The sequence below is a fragment of the Coffea eugenioides genome, chromosome 7, assembly GCF_003713205.1.
Source record: "Coffea eugenioides isolate CCC68of chromosome 7, Ceug_1.0, whole genome shotgun sequence".
NCBI lineage: Eukaryota > Viridiplantae > Streptophyta > Magnoliopsida > Gentianales > Rubiaceae > Coffea > Coffea eugenioides.
The window spans coordinates 10,898,529-10,920,487 of record NC_040041.1 but is presented as its reverse complement, the minus strand read 5'-3'; the positions used below and the strand labels follow the sequence as shown (position 1 = coordinate 10,920,487).

Genomic DNA, 21,959 nt, shown 5'->3' with positions numbered 1-21,959 from the left:
AAAAAAAAAAAAAGGCCTAAAGACTAAGCAGAGATCCACAAGTAAAAATAAAGATCATTTAATACATGGGATTGGGTTATTTTGCGAGTCTGATTCCCAACAAAATAATCGAGTTCATGAAATTTTTTTTAATCTCAAAAACAAAAATACATAAATTTTCTCATAAAAAATGTAACATCTTTTATCTCAGACATAGAATCGAATAATCCTAATGGCATGAGTTGAATTCCCTTGAAAATCCATATACTAATAGAAAGAAATTTGAATAGAATTATTCCATTTTCATATTCTTTTTCTCATAAAAAATATTCATTTGGTGAATAATTGCCAGAAACAACTAGTGCTACTAACTTCAACCAAAATCATACCCAAAAAGAATAAACTAAAATTACAAAATTTAATACTAATCCACTTCTGAAGGGGCCAAAGGAACTTTTCCCCTCATCCTTTCCTTCTTTCTTTCCTTCTTTGTTTCTTATCACAGCTTTTTCGGGTCTATCAGAAAACCAACAACACCAGATCTGCTCCTTCCCTTTTCCTTTCCCTAAAAATGCCCTCAGATCAGATCGTACTACTACTGTTTCCGTGTCTCTGCTTCCATACGTCGCCGTTTTGAGGAATCTAAAAACAGGACAGACTCAGATCTGCTAACGTAATTATAATTTTTCACGTCAGGGAAAAAAATTAGCAAATTCCGAATATTTTCTGTAAAGGGAAGGAAAAAAAAGAGAAATTTGAATTTAATTTAAAAAAAAAGTCAAACGATGGATTTGGATGAATTTCGGGTGATATTATCGAAATCGAAAGTGGATGTATGGTCGTTGATTGAGGCCGCGATTACGGTGGCGGGGATAGACTACAGCGAGGAGTTGAAGGATCGGCGGGATAAAATCGTCGAGAAGCTTTACTTTCCGAGCCCCTCCGGTCAAGTTTGCCGGAACTGCCACTCGAACGACGTCGGGGACGATTATCTTCAGCCACCGAGCCAGAAGCAGCACCAGCAGCAGCAGGAAAAGGAAAAGGACAAAGAGCAAAATCGGAATCAAAGTCATCGGAGTAGTAGTAGTAATAGTAAGAGTCCGTTGACTCCGGAATCGAGTCATGGAAACGATGAAAATGAAGATGAAGATAATGAGATGGATCCTTTCGGAGGATTATTCGACGATGAGCAGACGAAAATTGTCAAAGTTCGAGAACTGCTCGAAGATCCAGACCAGGTTAGCAAATTTTTACTAATTTTTTCCTTATTTTGTTTAGCAATTTTTTGCGCTGTTTTCGCTAACTTTTTGATGAATTTAATGTAGAGTGAAGAAAGTGTGGTTGAGTTATTGCAAACTTTAGTGGATATGGATATTACTTTCACAGCTCTTCAGGTGAATTTCAATTTTTTTCCCCATGTTTTAGTTGAATTTCTGTAGATGGTGAAAGTATTATTGTTGCTAATTTTGCGTGAATTTTGGAAATTTGGAATTGTTTTCTTTTATTCAGGAAACTGACATAGGGAGAGTTGTGAGTGGATTCAGGAAACAACATCCTTCTAATGAAGTTCGAAAATTAGCAAAGTTACTCGTCAGGTTTAATCTGCATCATTTTTCTGCAACTTAGAAATTCATTGTATACTTATTATAGTGATATTGGAAATCTGATTTTCTTTTACTTTTAGCAGAAATTGGAAGGAAACTGTAGATGAATGGGTGAGGTTGAATCAGCCTGATCAAGGATCAGTAGCCCTCATTGGTATTATTCTTTTTGAGTATTTTAAAATTTTTGTAGAAATCAGTGATTGGTAAGATTACTGTGGGATTGGATTAGAATTTTAGTAAGTAAAGAGATGTGAATTCTCATTAAAGGTAATTGTGGTCTTGGCAGCTGATGGTGATTCACCTCAACAAAATATTCAACCAAAAACTCAGCAAAATGGTCATCATCAGGTGAAAATGAAGTGTAATTTGATCATAAATCAGTAATGAGGACTTGGAGAATTGAGATGGAGGTTCTAAAGTTGTCATATCTTTTGCAGGGGTCTGAATTTGGGTATTCTCCAAACCCGCGAAGTAAGAATAGAATTAGATTCTTGCTACTTTATATTAGACTTGATGAACAGTAGTAATGCTGATTTCTATTATATTTGTCATATTTTGAATGGTAGTAATACCGATTTCCTTTTTGTTTTGTTTTCTTTGCTGATTTTATTAGATGGGGGTTCTAGTTCAGAAAAGAATTACTCCGAACCACAGACAAAGCCAAAACCGGCTCCTCCAAGAGAAGCTTCATCAAGACCACCACAATCAGTTCACAAATCTGCTTCTGCCCCTCCTCCAAGTGTACTTAGCTCAAACTTTTATATAAATGTCTATACAAGTGAAATGGTATATGTACATTGCATTTGCTTGGGTTACAGTATTCAAAATTAGGTGATTCTGGTACAGCTTATGCATAGAGATTCTGTTTACACGGTTAGATTAGGTTGTAAATAACTAATGTCTAATGGTTGACATGGGTAAACTCAAGTGAATACCTGGATAGGTTTAAGTTAGTTTTCAGTAGGACTGTAGATCTAAGAGACTAGGTGAATGAACATATTTGTATTTTGGCATTACTGTGCTTGATATTGAAGATAGGTGCTGATTTTGATGGATGGCATTTTGCATCTCAGTAAAAGTGGTGTTGACTTGTAGTTACAGATGTGGCTTTTTAGTCAAAGTTCTGTTTTGTCCCAAAAAAGAAGTGAGAACTAGAAAAGATGTGTGTGATGCTTGAAAGATGAGATGATGTTAATTACTGTAATGGGATTGTGCAGAGATCAAAGGAACCAACCATAGATCTTGAAAAGCTAAATTCAGCAAGAAGGCGGCTGCATGAGAACTACCAAGAAGCTGAAAATGGTCTGGTTTTTGCACTTTGAATCTGATACACTATTAGTAATATACTGGTGCTGATAGTGTTGAATACTTTTCTCTGGGTTTTGGTTGCTTTCGTACTGATTGGTTTTCGCCTTTTGTGTTGTATTTTTGCTTTTGTGAAGCCAAAAAGCAAAGGACAATACAAGTGATGGATATCCATGAGTTGCCAAAACCCAAGAATGCCTTCTTTGGCAAGAACAAAGGCGGCTTTCAGGGGAGGCATCATCGCTGATTTGTCAGTTAATTGGAACAAGAAATTGCGAGACCTCCCGCTTTCCTCCTGTTGTTGTGAAATCTAATGGGGTTTTGCCAAAAAGTGGCTAAATCCGTTCTGCATTTTTATCACCACTAAACCAAGACAATATTTTTGATTACCACTACTAGTCTTATTTACTATCTTGGTATATAACTAAAGAGTAATAGCAACTCATAGGGTGCTGCTTGCTCTCCTAAATCTGTGCATAAATTTTTATTCACAAAAAACAAAGGAAAAGCTATGACTATTTTTCTAACTATTCTCTTGATTTTTCATGGTTTTGAAAACATTTTTTTGAAGTTTGGCAAATGAAATTAACTCCTTTTGATATTTTTTTTCCTCAAAAAAGTTATTTTTATTTGCTATTCCACTACTATACGGTCTCTCTGTTCCAAATTATTCATGACATTTTAGGATTTTTAACTTTATTTTGAAGAATAGAGGTTTGACGGTGATATTAGTGAATTTGTTTTTAAATTTACACTCAAAAATTCAAATTTCAAAATTGAATTCAGCTTGAAATATAGATAAAGGTGGAGATAACATTGAAAGAAGAAATTGAAAGCGGTAAGATAAACATTTTGGAACATCTCAAAATGAAAAATATGACACATTTGAATGGTTTATTAGTTGAAATCTTACCCGTTATGGTATTCAAATGGATGGTTAGGAAATTTTAAAGTTAGTTTATTTTAGGTACATTTTGGAAGGAACAGCGAAAGACAATAATGTTTATATTGCATCTAGTGAATCAATTACCAAAATATGTTTCCTCTTTGTACAAAAAAAATTATAAAGTTGTAATACATTTACTGCCTAACTGGTCGGAAATTGTTCGAGTTGTTATATTGTTAATGTACATTGGCAGATTGGGAGTTCAATCTCATCCTTGAAGGCAATTCCTCAACCTACTCATGCTTTGTCCAATTTCTTCCTTTTTCTTCTCCAGCTTCTGTTGCTGAAGATTCGGCAAGTGTTTGAAAAAAAAAAAAATTATACTTCACTTTCTCTTACCAAACTAAACATAATTTTACATTTTTTTCATTTTTTTTGGTTCAAAAGGGAATCCAAATCTAGTACAACAAGAACTAGTTGGGTCTCATATTTTTAAAACTATTTTTTGCAGCATCATAAAAATCAACTTAATATAGCCTTTTAATATGCTTACCAATTTTTCGCTAGCTCGAAAGTTTTTTTTATCACTAAGAATCTGAATAAAAAAAAATTCGGATAATCACTTCAAAAAAAAAATTATTGGCTACAATTTATATAACTCCTTTTTTTTGACATTTTAAAGATTTGTTAAGAGAAACAAGTTAGATACATGACACATAGAAATAGAAAAAGAGAATTTCAATTTCAATAAGGATTATATCATACATCTAGTGTAAAGCTTTAGATGCTCATCAAAGGGTGCTAACAAAATTAGCTTTGAGACAAATTACAAACCCAAAAGTATTTCTATTCTATGTCATGCAGGCAATAAAAACTTAGAAAAGAATTTTTTTTAAGAAAAAATTTCATCCAAAAAAAATGATATTCTGATGATGCATAAATAAACTATGGTTAAAAAATCGTTATCATAAGCATCACTGACTATTTTTTGTTTTGAAGTTGACTATAAAATGTTGAAAATAATTTGGAACAAGAAATATAAAAGGTTGTTTAATCTTACTATTTATTTGTACCAATAAATCCAAGTCCATGAGAAAATATTTGGTATCATTACACTTCAAATAAACTTTCCCTAAAAAAATAAATAAATAAACTTTCCCAAACATGTCTAAAAAAGTAGATTAAAAAAAAAAGAAATACTTGGATTCATTTACATGTTAGAGTGATTTTTCAAAAAGATTTAGAACTAGTACATAGTAGTTGTCAAAGTTGAATGCCTAAGAATGAATTTTTTTTTCTTTTAACTAATAAATAATAAAAAGTGTATAAAACCACTGTAATGAAATACCTAATTTCACATTTCATGTTGTTTTCATCAACAGGATTTAAATGAAAAATAGAGCCTCTGAAATATAAATTACTAAAATTTCACCCCGTTTTATAATTTCGGAATGGAATAATTGCCATTTGCACTGCTAAAATATCAAAATTTTGCAAATTAGTGCTTCTACTATCAAGTTATAGCAGAGTACTCTGAGCGGTTGAAAATCTATCAATTTTGATAGCATCGTCCGAATGAAATGACTCTAATACCTTTAAATGAATAATAAGAGTATTTTAGTTAACCGGTGTAAACTAACAGTACTGCAGTTCTTTCACTGAAAATCATTTTAAAATATCATCAATTTTCAAGCAACAGCAATGTGTGGTTTTAGCATGATTTGAAGTATATGATTCTTAAATATGACAATCAAATAATTTAGGGGGCAAAGTACAAAAAAAATGTTGTTAGTTTATGGATGCATAATACTGTTGGAATACAATAATATTATTTGAAATAATTACAGTAATATTTTTCATGACATAATATATGTGAAATCAAAATGTTGTTGAGAGTATAAAAAAATGATAAAAAAAATATGTTTATGATACGAGTACAATTAATATCAAACAAATCTATACCACAAATAAAATTCTAAATGGGCTCTTTGTCACAATACAACTTGATCCAGGAGGGCTAAAGTTCGAGCCAAGTACATGCATCGAATCTCCAAAAGGAATCCATGTGCTGTGAACAATATGTGGATAGACAGTGAGTATTATGGCTACTAAATTTCTTGGGTTAATTCTACTTTACACCCTTCAATTATAACTAAATTTTCACTTTGATCCTCAAATTTTAAAGTGAGATACTTAAATCCCTAAACTGTAGCACCTATCCCACTTTAGTCACTAAAGATTAAACCTATTCCACCTTAACCTCTGAACTCTGAAGTATACAATAGTCACACTTTTGTCTATAAAGTAGGGGTGGCAATCGAGTCCGGTGGCAGGTCGGGTTAAGATTCATTTATTTAACTTTCTTTTTATTTTTTTAACCTTCTCATTTTGGTAGTATGGTGGTTTTCTTTTTTTATAATGGAGTTTCCATAAGCATATAGAAAATTGCAACCCAATCTTGTAGTAATTTTTTATTTTTCTTTTTGTACAAAAAAATCATGAACAAAAAAAACTATGCCACTTTCACAAATAAAATATCTTATTTTCATATAATATTCATGATTCCGTTCTCGTAATACTAATTTATAGCCTTAGTTATTTTTTTTTTATTTATTTTTTGCCTCTAATTTATTAATTAAATTATAAAATTACATATAAAATGGGCCAATCTGCGTTGACTTGAATTAGACCTGTTTGCTTAACAAGTCATTTGGGTCTGATCCGAATTTGATTCGAACCTGTGAAGAGTAAACTCACTCCCGCTAATTTCGTATCAGGTTCGAGTCGTGTCGAAAATTATCACTTCTACAATAAAGTGTACCCACATAAGTATAAAATCAGACCCATTTCCTCAACGATCTTACTTAAGTAAAACAAATTTTATAGTTTAGTAACTAAAATATCCTATTTTGAAGTTTAGAAACTAAGGCAAAAATTTAGGTATAGTTGATGGGTACAAACTGAAATTAAGCCAAATTTTGTCGACATGCAATTGATGGCGGCGTCAAAATGTGGTGGAATTGATGTGGATTGGGTCGGATGGCGTGCCATCCAACCAACTTCTTTTATGCGTATAAGCTAAAAATTCTTGTCCATAAAGGGCCACTGAAATTCCACTCTTTCCTCCGTCAATGTCACTATTCTTAGAGGCAAATTTTTTGGGCTTAGAAATAAATGACCGATCTTGCTGCAATTAGTACATTACATGAAGCCATTTATGATTTAAATTGAGCATTAATAATTCATTTTTACATTGATTGTGAATGCATTAGCGAAACAGATGCATATTACGTATACAAAATATAAAATCTAAATTCGAATTAAAATTAATTATCACGTACTTAGATATGCTAGTGCAAAAAAATAAATGGTTAAAGTAAACAATAAAACTAGTAATTTTCTTTTAAATGGAACCAAAGTTCAAATTCGAAGTCCAACTTGTATAACAAAAAAAAAAAAAAAAGTTAAAGACTGCAAATGTATAGAAAAATCTCGGATCCATAATGTACTCGTTCATGATTATAGAAACATTAAAATTGGAGGGTTAGAGTTCTTTTAGGACACGAGATGAGAGGCACATTCCTGTTCAACAAAGGCCAGGAAAGTGGTAGGTCCACTTTACTAGTCCTTGAATTATCGTCCATTCTAGGCTCTCCCACAATTATGGGACAAAATTACTCCCCTGTATTCCAACCTTTTTAAAATAGTAATTTGATGGTGGTGTCAGTGAAATTTTTCTTAAAGTTAATGTGAAATATTCAAATTTGAAATTTAAATTTAGTATGAAATATAGATAAAAATAATGATAACATTGAAAAAGGAGATCAAAAGTAATTTTGGTTTTGATAAAATGATAAATATTTTGAGATATTCAAAAATAAAAAGTATGATACTTTTTAACGGGGGATGGAAGGATTACTATTTAAAAAAAAATAAAATTGATTAAGCCAATTCTAATATATATTTAGGCTCTTCTCTATTACTTTTATCTCCAATTATGTATTAATTTATTTTTTTAACATTCTAATCTCTCTCTACATCCTTTCCACCCCAACTAATGAGTATAGGATTCAATATATTCATTTACTTACAATTATTTTATTTTAATTAAAATTATTTGGATTCATTTGTTTGTATCTTTTTATTTTTATTTTGATGAATGGATAAACATACTCAAAAATTCAATCAATTATGCTTGCCTTGTCATTCAATTTATAGCAAACATTTGTATGATACAAATTCGGTAAAAAAAAAAAACCTGAGAAAAATCATTACAATTAATCAAACAACTAAATTTGGTCAATAGTGTGATACAAAGTAGGTAAAAAATCATGAGAAAATTTGTTACAATTAATCAAACAATTAAATTTTGTCAATATCATTTCAATCTATCTGTCAATTTAGCCAATATCATTCCAATCTATCTGTCTATATCCCTATTCACCAGTTGAGTTATTGGAGTTTCTAAAAGGTTTCTAATACTCTGACAATATGACACTTATCACTTCTTAATAATTTTGCTTTATTTTATTCGCTAACAAATTTTATTAGTGTTATATAATGGTTATATGTTCGTTTAATTTAAATAACTAAATCCCAAGATTTTATGCAGAGTTTTTTAAATCCCTATATTTAAGGCAGGATTAAACTAACTTATCAAAAAGCACTAGGTGATTTGAACCTAGGAATGATCTCTAAGTACTGGGGTTTCAACCTAGGACCTCCAAGTGGGGCTTCAACATTTTTATTTTTTTGGTCCAACAATGAACTAAATTATTTGATACTTGAAATGAGTTTGATAAAATTTGAAGTTCAGATTGAATTTGGCGTTATTAGCATAAAATTGAAACTGACAAGTAAAAAGTTGAACCTGCTCAATTCAAGCTTTGTTTAATAAAAAAAAAAATCGTTTAAATTCTGTTTGATAGAAAAAACAGGTAAGTTTGAACGCAATTTCAAGTTGTTAAAATAATCAAACAAACTTAAATATATCTGTTTACTACGATTAGACGCGTTCACAACTTCAATTCTCGTGCAAGTATTTGTCCCCAGCAAAAAAACATAAATGAAATAAAATAGTAGTATGGTTAGATTATTCCATATTAATATTAAAAGGATGTATATTACAGCTATTAGATAAACTTTCTCTAGGTTCAAAATTCAATTAGAGGAGCCTCTTCTTAAAAAGGGAAAAAAAAAAAAGAAAAAAAAAGGCCTAGTTCATCTTAACATACCAAAAAAAAGAAAAAATCCATCCTAATATTGGCAGTGCTGACAGAGTTGCAGTGGTTGAGGTCCTTTAAAGATATTAAAGTCTGTTTCCAACAACCGTCCGTGTGGCCGCATTTCGCTCTGAATGGACTCCTGCTCTGATATATAGTGCGTTACAGTATTTTGTTTTCTTACAACGCAGACACACAGAGCAGAAACATAGTACAGTGCTACATTAGAGACATAGAAAACAAGACAATGGCGAAAACACCAGAAACTGAGCACCCTCAAAAGGCTTTTGGCTGGGCTGCAAGAGATTCTTCTGGAAGTCTCTCTCCCTTCAATTTTTCTCGCAGGTTCATGCAAAGCAATTTTTACATGCGTTTGCAATGATGTTTAATGCATTTATTTAATCATATATAGGCTAATCAGAATATTATTTATACACATTTTCTCTCAGCAAGATCAGTTCCCTTTTGTTCCTTTCTTTGTTACTTTGGTGATGGCGTGATTCTTAAGATTGAACTTTACGAAATGAACTCCAGAAGGGCTTCCTCTGTTTTGCATGTCAGGTTTTGTGCCGAAGTTTTTTATCTTTTATCTTTTGTTAATTGTATTTTTTTGTTGACACTCTTATTTTTGATATGATAGGATGTTGAGATATGAAATTGATTTATATTTGTACAGATGCGAAGGTGTCATTTCTGGGGGGTGGTTCAAGTGTTTTGACCCTTTTTTTTTTCTTGTTTTTGTCCTTTTCTGTTGATTTTCTTGAACAGAATTTGTGGGGTTTGATTAGAAGGTTGTCAATAAGTAGTTCTGAAAAATCAATTTGTGATTTTTGTGGTTTCTGACCAGTAAGCAGTGTCTATGTCACTTCTCTTAGTTCCTCCTCCTAGTAAAACGAATATAGTAGTTGAAGCCTAAACTTGATGTTCTGTCATTGACTCCGGCAGTGCTGGATGTTGACGGAAACTATGCATTTAAGTGTGCTATGTTGTGGGGCTTAGGTAGCTTCAAATATTGGTTTCTATGGACCTTTTCTTGATGTAACAGTGCAAATGCTTCATAGATATTAGGTTATGGTGTCATTCTCATGTCAGTTTGAATATCTTGTTTGGTATTGTAAGTTGACAATCCTGTCTCCCTGATTGGCAGAGAACTTGGTTCTGAAGACGTGTTGATCAAAATTCTTTACTGTGGAGTATGCCACTCTGACTTGCATGCTGCAAAAAATGAATGGGGGTTCACAAATTACCCAATTGTACCAGGGTATGATAGTTATCTCCAATCTGGTGTCTAACAATGCTTGCACATTGCTTATTATCAAAGAGGTTCTTGCATTTGTCCTGCTATATTAGTAGTAATGTAGGGGGTGTTATAATTGTGGCTCCTTTTCCTGTCATCTTTTATGATACACCGTCATAATATGCCAAGCTTTGATGGTTTTTATTTTATTCTTTTTGCCTTCGGGGACACCATAAATAGAAGATTCCTGCTGAGGAGTGTCTTACAGTTCAGCCTAATTACTACTGTGTTTAATTGTTCAAGTCATTTGAGTTGTTTCATTTTCTACAAAGTGGATAATTCATTTCTTGCTGGAACTTCATCAATTTAAATAAGTTATATGAAGGCACTCATATGCCTGCCCCGTGAGGACTCATTTCAGTCACTGCTGTATTTGAATGGTGAAGGCAGCACAGAGCTAAGGAGTATAATTTCAAGCTGTTTTTCATGCTATACATGTTTCTTCAATTGTGGCTTCAAGACCTGTATTCCATCCAATATGCTCGAGTTGTATCCTTGGTTACCTTCATTTGTTGCTTGTCAGTAACTTATGGAGGTTCAATCTCGTTTTGCATTCATTTATGCTAAATGCATCAAAGCTACTGTGATCTATGTATGAAATGCAGCGTTGTTCTACAACTACCTGGACTTTGACAAATGCATTAGGTCCAAATGGGATTGCCATTGTTTGGAAGCAACCGTTGGTGGTTAGAATTCCCATGCATTTGTCAGTTGTCATCTATGTTCTCCAAGCTTCATAACCTATGCTTTTCCTTTTTGTAGCTGGATTTTCTTTCAGCTGCTTACATAAAACGGTAAAACATAACCACACATCTCTCCACGCCCAGGGGTTTACTTCTCTAATGTACTTGTGCATTCATGAAAATCCACTTAGCCATTAGATTACTGGCTTGATTCTCGGTGAATTTGTGGCATAGTTGAATGTGCTGTGGTAACTTGATCTATTGGGAAAAAATATTGAAAAAAAAAGAAAAAAGAAGAAGAAAAACAAGGTCTGACAGTGTACTTCTTCCCTTTCTTTCTGGGGTGAGCAAACATGAAGGATGTGGAAATGCAGCCTTTTAACTGCTTGAAGAGAACAAAGCATCTTGTCTTTGTGTCAAGATCTCCATAATAGTCTTACATTGGAAATTTTATTAATCATAAATGATTGTGATTTAAAAAAAAATCTCACCAGTGTGTCTTCATGATAACAATATTTCAACTGAAATTCAATATATATATTTATGCAGACATGAAATTGTTGGTCTTGTCACCAAGACTGGGAGCAGTGTCCAGAAATTCCAAGTTGGTGATCGAGTTGGAGTTGGGGTGATTGTAGGTTCCTGCAAGACATGCGACATCTGCCAACAAGACTTGGAGAATTACTGTCCTAAAGTGATATTAACCTACAACTCAAAAGATCAAGATGGCACAAAGACATATGGAGGTTATTCAGATATTGTGGTGGTTGACCAACGCTTTGTGCTTCGATTTCCTGATAACTTACCTGCTGATGCTGGGGCACCTCTTCTGTGTGCTGGGATCACTGTCTACAGCCCAATGAAATACTATGGAATGACTGAGCCTGGCAAGCATTTGGGTGTTGCTGGGCTTGGTGGTCTTGGACATGTCGCTGTGAAACTTGCAAAAGCTTTTGGGCTTAAGGTTACTGTCATAAGTACCTCCCCAAAGAAGGAGGTAGAGGCCATTGACAGGCTTGGTGCTGATTCTTTCCTCCTCAGCTCTGATCCAGAAAAGTTTAAGGTAAGACTAAAAGTAACAATGGAGAGAGTGGCAATCTTCACACCTGACCATTGAATTTGTAGAGTTACTTGTCATGCAGAACTTCACTAGGTGCAATAGATATAAAACCTGCTAAGTAATTCATTTAAATGCATTTCCCTTGGCTAATTCGTTGATGATGGATGGAATTGTTACAATAAGCCTCCATGTTGGGCAACATAGTCATACTCATGCAAACTACTCCCATGTGGCAATAAACTTATTATACTTTTGGCTGCCAAAATACATGGTTCTAGGTCCCTTGTTTTATAAAGTGAACTTCCTTTTAGACTATGTTGGCTATTGACTAGTAGCTTTTTGTACAGGCTAGGTTATATTTTTTGTACATGCTAGGTCGATTGGCCATGGCTTATTATATTTTTGGCTGCCAATGTTTGAGTCATAGTTTTAAGTTCTTTGTTTTTGAAGGTGAACTTCCGTTTAGACTATATTGACTATGTCGATGTGCAGTGGTCTTTACTACGCTGGATATATTTTTGTATCATGTACTTGATATTTGCATTACATGTGGATGGTTTTGAATTTGCCAATTAGCTGCTCTATATTGGGGGCAAAAGGTTTAGTAACTTTAGTTTATGTCTGTGGCTCTAAATTTCCAATTTCTGCTTCCTGCAGGCTGCTATAGGTTCAATGGATTACATCATTGACACCATTGCTGCTGTTCACCCTTTGGCTCCATTGGTAAGCTTGCTGAAGATGAATGGAAAGCTTATTACTGTTGGCCTGCCTGATAAGCCCCTAGAGCTGCCTATCTTCCCTTTAGTTCTGGGTAAGTCGGATAATCATTTAAGTCACATTACATTGTAAAGAACATGACATAGGTATACCTGTCATTGACAGTTCTAGCACTGGATTTGCTTTCCCTATAGTTTTTGAAAGACTTGAGTATGTTTTTAATGCATTCAAATTTGGTTCTCAGCCAAATGACGGTGAAGATAGCATGGCAATTCCAAGTATTAACTTGATCAGAAACTTTCTTTGTCACATTTTTAGGTTGTGAAGTCTGTTGGCTTCCCTTTGTCGGCCTTCCAATAAATTTTAGGCTTGTTGAGTGTTCTGTTCAGTTTAACACTGGATGCTGATTTAAGGACGAAACTTTAAGTCAATGTAGTTGCACTTGTAATGTGCATGAACACATTTTCCTGAAATCCTAATTCTGTTATGTATGACGTGACATTCGTTATAACTATCAAAAATCTCATGAAGCTTAGTTGTAATTTCCCATACAATATAGTGATATATGCCTTTCACACTCAGTACTTTTTTGCGATTTCCCAGAAATCTGATGTGATTTTTAATGTCTTATTGAAGTGGCGGGCACACAGTTTCTGTTTAGATGGTTCATAAACACAACTGTAGAAATAAAATATTAATAGAACAGTCTGCCTCAGTTTATATGATATATGACTTGTTCAACTGCAATCTTTTAAGACTGATACGGTCATAGCCTCATCTTATGTATTATCAACTTCAATGCCTTCACAGGAAGGAAACTTGTCGGGGGAAGTGATATTGGAGGCATGAAAGAGACACAGGAGATGCTGGAATTTTGTGCAAAGCACAACATTGCTGCTGACATTGAACTTATCCGCATGGATCAAATTAACTCAGCAATGGAACGGCTCGCCAAGTCTGACGTCAGGTATCGATTCGTGGTTGACGTGGCGAATTCTCTGGCCAGTCCCTAAGTGACTGATAAATTGCTATAAGGCCTCTGTTGTTGCTGTGTATTGGAACTCTCTTGGTTTGAAGTAGTAGTTCGAACTTGATGTCAAAGGGAAACAAATGAATTCCCTCCAATGGAAATGCTCCATTTGCTCTTGAATCTGATGTCAATAACAGTTGTTGCATAAAAAAATAATGGAAAGACCGCCTGGCTTGGCTTTCCCTGTTGTTTCTTCATTCTTTATTTGGCAACTTTAAATTGAATTGGCAGAGTGATGGTAGATTTTGTTGGTTTATATGCTTAAGACAACCAGGTTAACTCAAGCAACATCAAGCTTTAACAGGATCAGAATCCAGTTGCTGGGATCAAATACAGCAGCACTCCTCTTTTGTTTCTTTTTTAACTTTCCACAAGGAAACAGATAGATGTGGCTCATTAGCATTAGTATGGAGTCATTACCAGCCTTCATAAAATATGATGGAACTCTACACGCAATTTCTGTGAATGCTCCTGGAAAGTTCAATCCTGAAGCAAATTCTTTAGGTACTTCAACTGCCAAACAAAAATTTATTGCAAATTACATAGTTAAGAGTTAAGAGCACTTGCAAAATATTGAGCCAAAAGAAATATTGGCAAATTCGGGATGGCAGAGGATTATAGCTAGTAGAGTTTTTCTGTATTCCTCTCGTTCATCCTTACAAGTATAACTAAGGGTGCCCTAAAATGGGGCTTGGGGAGAGAAAAGAAGGGGGGGGGGGGGTAATGTACACCTGCCCCATCGCCTGTCCCATCCCCCACATACAAAATATATATATATATAAATTTATAGATGTATATATAATACATATATATACACAATATAATAACTTAGTTATAATTCAATTCTTTATATTTAATAATATAATTGTGAACATATAATTGTGACTTGGTTCTATTACATCTTAATCGGATGTTTTGATATCATTTTTATGATATTGATGGTTGCTAATTTTTTTTTAGTTATTAGTATTTGCAATTTGTTAAATGGTCTAAAATTGAGTACCTGAGTATGCCTTTATTGAATATTTTGACATAAAATGAACGATAAAATTATCCTGTACATAAATAGATTTTTAAATATGATAAATATGGTATATTGATTTCTTTTCTCGCAGGAGATCGCGGGAGAAACGGGATGAGGACAGAGTGAGAGGTAGGAGGCGAGGGACCGCGGAAATTATTTGGAGAGTTATTTGACAATCACTGCACCCGTTCCCGCCCCAACGCCGCTCCATTGCCACCCTTAGTTATAACGCCCTTAATGCTGGTTTTTAAAGAGACTTTTCCTGTCATTCCCATCACGTTTGATTTGGATCCGTCGTTGTTTCCATTTCCTCAAAATAAAAAAGAAGATAGTAAAAGAATGTTTTATGATTAAGATGCTTATGGTAGAAAAGACTGACATCGGTTTGCTTAATTTAATAAGCTTGACTTGACCGGCTGACTTACATGGTCCTAGATATGGTAAATGGGTGGGAGGGGTGGAATTTGCGCCGAGCTTTCTACAAAGGTCATGCAATCAATATGGGTGGGACTAAAACAAGTTATGGATATTTTGATACGGTCCAAATACCTAATAAATTTCATTTTATGTTTTCTTTAATTTTGTATTTTTGCTTTCTTTTTGTAAACCTCATTTCTTTTTTACTTTATAAAAAGTCTGTACTTCTCTTCATTTTTCATGCAATAATTTTTCAAAATAAATTTTTTTGGGTGAAACCACTTATTCTTTTCCTTGACCTATTGGACCCAAAAAATTAGCACATATATTAATTTGATGGACTATTGCATGGAAAATCTAAATGACGTGCGTCTAATCATTAACTCAAAAATTTTTTGTATAAATCTATCAAAAAAGGGGGAATAAAACTTGGCGGCCATTAAACTATTCATCACGTCGACTTTTGATCATCAAATGAGTTTTCGTCATAAATTAGCTATTAAACTAAGTAATCAACACAATTGTGACCATTTTGTGGTAATTCTTTTTTTTTTTTCTTTTTTGAGTCTTTTGTCTCAGTTACTACTACTAGTCTACTATTGATAGTATCCTTACTATTGCTAATAATAATTATATGCAAGGTCTTACTACTTCTATTAGTAGTTACGTGCAACTTCAGTAGGTCAATTGACCCCTTTTCGCGGTGGAGAAATGAAATAGAACTTGAAGAAGAAGAGAGATTAGGTTTGTTTCTTAAGTAATTGAGTTGTCAAAAATTAGCTTTAAGAATAATGATTATAGCCCCCAAATTAGTAGTATATAAAATAATATAAAAATTTAATTAATTACAATTATAGATAGCTAATTAAGAGTTATATTCTAATTAAAACTAATTTATATACATACTACATAGTGATGTTGGGGACGGGGCGGGGGTAATCTCTCCTGCCCCCACCCCATTTAAAGTAGGGAAAGAAAATCCCTCTGCCCTACCCGTTGCCTCATTACTCCCCGCAGGGCACTTGCCTCTATTGCCGCTCCTAGGCAGGTTAGCGGTTTTTGTGTTTGGGGGGGGGGGGGAGGGTAGGAACGGCAATGGGGCGGGGGAAGGACGTTGCCCAAACATACCCCCTGCCTTCACCCTGAAAAAGTTTATAATTAATAAAAGGGAAAATCGTTCAAAACGTCCCTCATATTTTGTAAAATAACCTTTTTCGTCTCTCACTTTTAAAAGTGTAATTTTACGTCCATTACAAATTCATATTGGTCAAATTTGATTCCTACCTAGGTTTTCGACTAGTTTTTGATCGGAATTCACCATGTGCCTTGCTTGTAATCATTTTTGAAGGGCAAAATTATCAAATCAAAGTTTACATAATCCGATCCATAGTCCCTCACATTTCACAAAATGAATTTTTTTATCTCTCATTGACCATGTATACAAATAGTTTTTTTAAAATTCATGTATATATCTATTTGATTTCACCTGAACAATATGAGTAGTATGTAATATATCTCTATTTTATTTCACTTAAACAGACTAATTGTAGTTATGCATATGCTATTCAATAGATATATACATGGGTTTAAATCTAATAATTTTGTTTTAAACCCATATATATTTATATTTGATTTCACCATGTAAATTTGTTTAATATTTGTAACCTTTTCTATTTTGGTAATAATTCATTTATTAAGTTGTATAATAAGATCATCTAATTAATCAATGTTAATTTGAATTTTATAGTCATGCTAACAAATTGCAATTTAAATCTGAAATTTTTACTCACTACCTTTAAGACCAACAGTTGAATTTCTTACCTTATGATTATCTTAAAATTTAAAAGTGTCAATCACTTACTTCATTTTGTAATACTTTTTCTTTGTTTATTTTTTCTATCCAAATTTAATTCGATATAAATGCTTGATAATGTTTAGAATTAAATATCTTATTTGTTTTCAATTTTCGAGTAAAAGGAATGAACATGAGTAAAAAACTAATAATTTTTTTAAACCCCTGTTTATGTCAAATAGAGATATATTACATGCTATTCATATTGTTCAGGTGAAATCAAATAGATATATACTAATTTTTAAAAAAAAATTATTCGTACACGTGATCAATGAAGGATGAAAAAATTTATTTTGTAAAATATGAGGGATGAAAAAAATTTATTTTGTGAAATGTGAGAGATGAAATAATTCATTTTGTGAAAAGTGAGGGACTATGGATCGGATTATGTAAACTTTGATTTGACAATTTTGCCCTTCAAAAATGATTACAAGCAAGGCACATGGTGGATTCAGATTAAAAACTAGTCGGAAATCTAGATAGGGGTCAAATTTAACTAATGTGAATTTGTAAGGGATATAAAAGTACACTTTTAAAAGTGAAGGATGCAAGAAGTCATTTTGTAAAATGTGAAGGATGTTTTGAACGATTTTTCCTAATAAAAATATATAATTAGTAAATAAATCTAATTAGTAATTTAGCATAAATGTATAATTAATAAAAAGTATAATTAGTAATTTAGTATAAATATATTAGTACAATTAATCAAAAATTTGTATTAATATAAATACATAATAATAATTATTATTATTAATATAATTATTATAAACGGGCAGGTGTCCGCCCCAATTGCCATCTTTTGGGAGGTGGGGGGAGAAAACTCGATGTCAAGGTGGGTTTAGTTATTGGAACTTGATCGAATTCCCTTCAATTCGCTCTTGAATTTAATGTCAGTAACATATGCATAAAAGTATTTGGAAAAAGCATCTGGCTTATCCCAGTTGTTTCTTCTTAGCCTATCCTCAAATTGTTTTGGTATATATTTGTCCTTTCTTGCATGAACCATCCGGTGAATGATCATGGTGGGTTTCATTGGCTTACATGTCGAGATAACGAGGTTAAGTCATGCAAATACAAGCTTTAACAGGTTCAGAATTCCAGTTACCAGGATAACAAACAACAGCATTCCTCTTTACGTTATTTTCCCACAAAAAGAAAAGATAGATGTGGCTCAAAAGCATTAGCACACAATCATCACTAGCCTTCATAAAATGTGAAGGAACTCTAAACGCAGTTTTATGTGAATGCTACTGGAAAGTTCAATCCTGACTCAAATTCTTTATCAAGTTTTAACAGCCAAACGAAAATTTATTGCAAATTACATCATCAGAGTTAGAACACTTGCAAAAATATTGAGCCAAAAGAAATATTGGCAAATTTGGGTTGGCAGAGGCATTCTTTATTCCTCTCTTATGTTAGGGAGGTTATCTAAATTTAACCACTGGTGAAAACCACCACCTATTAAACCCAAGACCTATATGGCGATTATTAAGAAATAAATTAACGATAAAATAACGGAAGCGTACCTGGATTCATATCGACAAATTGATATATGAATCTCCAAAGATATTGGGATGGCCTTCCAGGTCAACACGTATTTACCGATCCTTTGAGAGAGCCCTTTAGTTTCTCTTTGGTATCTTTCCTGACGATGGGATATCAGGGAAGAGTTATTTTATGGTATTAGGAAATACGACAACTAAAATGATACCTGTGACCTGGGGATAACCCTATTTATAGGTAACATTTTTGTTACCTTTTGGAACCTTATTTCAACCCATCATAGAAATAGGAGCTCTTAAGTCTCTACACATTAAAGACCCACACCCTATTAGATACATTAAATCCAAACTATATTTGATCACTTTAATTGGGTTTAACATTAATTGACAGTTTGCAACACATAATTATTTACATATAAGTCCAATGTTGGATTAAGGATCCAACAATCTCCCACTTGGACTATATGTGTAACCTTATAATTATGTTTCGCAATTAACCATATGAACTCAACTTTACTGTCATTATCACAATGTATCTCTAACCAATTCGGTCCATCAATCATACCAACATAGGATCAAAGCGGCATTTGTTACAATTTCGTAACTCGACTCATCAATGGTCACATACATTGATATAATTGAATGACATGAATCATGATATGGATGTGTAGCATGAAATTTCATGTAATGTGATCAAAACATGCTTATTTTCAACTGGTCCACTTTAAATTTTATGAGATCAAACCATACCAAAATCAGAGTGTAAATAAATCCAAACTTTATTTATGCATAAAATATTCTTAAATCCTTAATAACAGAAAAAATATCATAAGAGCGTTTAAAATAACAAACTCTCACTAAAACTGTACATCATTTAATAACACGACACCCATATGAGCAGTATGCTCATGAAATATTTTGGGTGGCAAACCCTTAGTAAGCGGATCCGCAACCATGGAGTTTGTCTCGATATACTCTATCGATAACTGTCCACTCTGTACTCTTTTTTTAACAGCCAGGAACTTGATATCTATATGTTTAGATTTTGTCGAGCTCCTGTTATTATTGGAATATAGGACTGCTGACTTATTGTCACAAAATAATTTGAGTGGTCTTTCAATACTATTCACTACACATAATCTTGTGACGAAATTTCGCAGCCAAATTCCTTGGTTGGATGTCTCATAACAAGCTATAAACTCTACAGCCATAGTAGAAGATGCTATGATGGATTGTTTAGCACTCTTCCAAGATATGACACCTCTAGCCAACAATTAGACATAGCCTGACGTTGACTTCATAGTATCTTGGCATCCAGTATAATCGGAATCAATATACCCAATGATCTCCAACTCATCTGACTTCCGATACGTGAGCATGTAATCTTTTATTTTCCGTAGATACCGTAAGACCCGTTTGGTTGCTTTTCAATGATCTAATCCAGGATTACTCAAATATTTATCCAACATTTCAGTAATGTACGCAATATCCGGACGCATACATACTTGAGCATACATTAGACTCCCTACTGCTGATGCATAAGGAATCTTTTGCATCTCTTTTTTCTCAAAAGCATTCTTGGGACACTGCTCAAGACTAAATTTATCTCTTTTAGCCACGAGAGTGTCACCTGCTTTATAATTTTGCATGCCATACCTTTTGAGAACCTTTTCGATATAACCCTTTTGTGATAGTTCTAAAATACCCTGAGATCGATTTCGGTGTATTTCTATACCTAGCACAAAAGATGCATCACCAAGATCTTTCATCTCAAAATTTTTAGTCAGAAATTTCTTGGTTTCATGCAATAGACCAATACCGTTGTTGGCAAGCAAAATGTCATCAACATACAATACCAGAAAAATATACTTACTCCCACAGAATTTATGGTATATGCAATCATCTACTAAATTCATCTCAAAACCAAATGAAATAATCACTTGATGAAATTTGAAATACCATTGTCGAGACGCTTGTTTGAGCCCATAGATGGATTTTTTAAATTTACAAATCATATTTTTTGGATCTCCTGATACAAAGTTTTCTGGTTGCACCATATAAATCGTCTCATCAATGTTACCATTGAGAAACGCTGTCTTTACATCCATCTGATGTAACTCAAGATTAAAATGCGCCACTAGTGCCATGATAATTCAAAAAGAGTCATTTGAAGAGACCGGAGATAAGGTTTCTTTATAGTCGATACCTTTTTTTGTGTAAATCTCTTAGCGACAAGACGAGTTTTGTATCTTTCCACATTGCCTTTCGAATGCCTCTTGATTTTAAATATCCATTTACAACTAATGAGTTTCGCACTTTCTGGCAATGAAACAAGATCCCAAACATCATTGTCCTTCATGGATTTAATCTCCTCATTCATGACATCGATCCACTTTTAAAAATTTAAACTTTTCATGACTTGACGGAAGTTGATTGGATCATCTTCCATCAATCTAATGTTATCCTCATGTTCTTCGAAAAAAATAATGTAATCATCTGGCACTGCACTCCTCCTTTCTCTAGTAGATCTTCTTAATGATACTGGTTCTTGGAGAGGGAGAGTTTGAACTTTTATAACAGTTTATTTTTCGACATTGTCTTGATTTGTTATGTCATGATTTTGTTCAGGAATAGGATCCTGAACAAGATCAATGACACTTGTGGGAATATTAATATATTGCTCTTTAAAGATAATGTCCCTTACTGTATTTTCTCCCCCAAACTCGACATCCTCAAAGAACCGGGCATTTCCTGTCTCAAAAATTGATTTAGTTGTGGGATCATAAAACTTGTAACCTCTAGATCTTTCAGAATATTCAATAAAATAACAACTAACTGTTTTTTAATCCAGTTTCTTTTGTTTTGGCCTGTAAGGCCTTACCTCAGTTGGACACCCCCAAACATGCATATGCTTTAAACTGGACTTTTTTCCTGTCCAAAACTCATAAGGAATTTTGATAGTTGCTTTAGTTGGAATTCTATTAAGGATATATGCTGCAGTCTTAAGTGCTTCACCCCATAATGACTCTGGTAAGGTAAAATGACATATCATACTCCTTACCATGTCTTTAAATGTTCTATTTCGTCTTTCAGTTATACCATTCATAGTGGGTGAACCTGGCATAGTGTACTGTGGGACAATACCGCATTTCTCAAGGTATTTAGCAAATGATCCTGGACGTTGTTCACCTGAACCGTCATATCTACCATAGTACTCATCACCACGGTCAGATCTGACGCTTTTAATGCTTTTATTGAGTTGATTCTCAATTTCAGCTTTAAAATTTTTGAACACATCCAGTGACTGTGACTTTTCTGAAATGAGATATATGTAACCATATCTTGAAAAATCCTCTATGAACGTTATAAAATATTGTTGAT

At 33.4% G+C, this 21,959-nt stretch overlaps 2 protein-coding genes across 2 annotated transcripts; both read left to right on the top strand.

Moving 5' to 3' along the window:
• The first annotated feature begins 421 nt into the window (after positions 1 to 421).
• Positions 422 to 3,329, top strand: LOC113778445 (probable mediator of RNA polymerase II transcription subunit 26c). Its single transcript, XM_027323858.1, has 9 exons — positions 422 to 1,217; positions 1,305 to 1,373; positions 1,489 to 1,574; positions 1,667 to 1,737; positions 1,870 to 1,931; positions 2,021 to 2,054; positions 2,197 to 2,324; positions 2,801 to 2,885; positions 3,026 to 3,329. The coding sequence occupies exons 1-9, from the start codon at positions 765 to 767 to the stop codon at positions 3,133 to 3,135; spliced, it is 1,098 nt and encodes a 365-aa protein (XP_027179659.1). The 5' UTR covers positions 422 to 764; the 3' UTR covers positions 3,136 to 3,329.
• Positions 3,330 to 9,172: 5,843 nt separating this feature from the next.
• Positions 9,173 to 13,980, top strand: LOC113777838 (probable mannitol dehydrogenase). Its single transcript, XM_027323052.1, has 5 exons — positions 9,173 to 9,341; positions 10,144 to 10,257; positions 11,526 to 12,039; positions 12,694 to 12,847; positions 13,564 to 13,980. The coding sequence occupies exons 1-5, from the start codon at positions 9,244 to 9,246 to the stop codon at positions 13,764 to 13,766; spliced, it is 1,083 nt and encodes a 360-aa protein (XP_027178853.1). The 5' UTR covers positions 9,173 to 9,243; the 3' UTR covers positions 13,767 to 13,980.
• Positions 13,981 to 21,959: the final 7,979 nt, after the last annotated feature.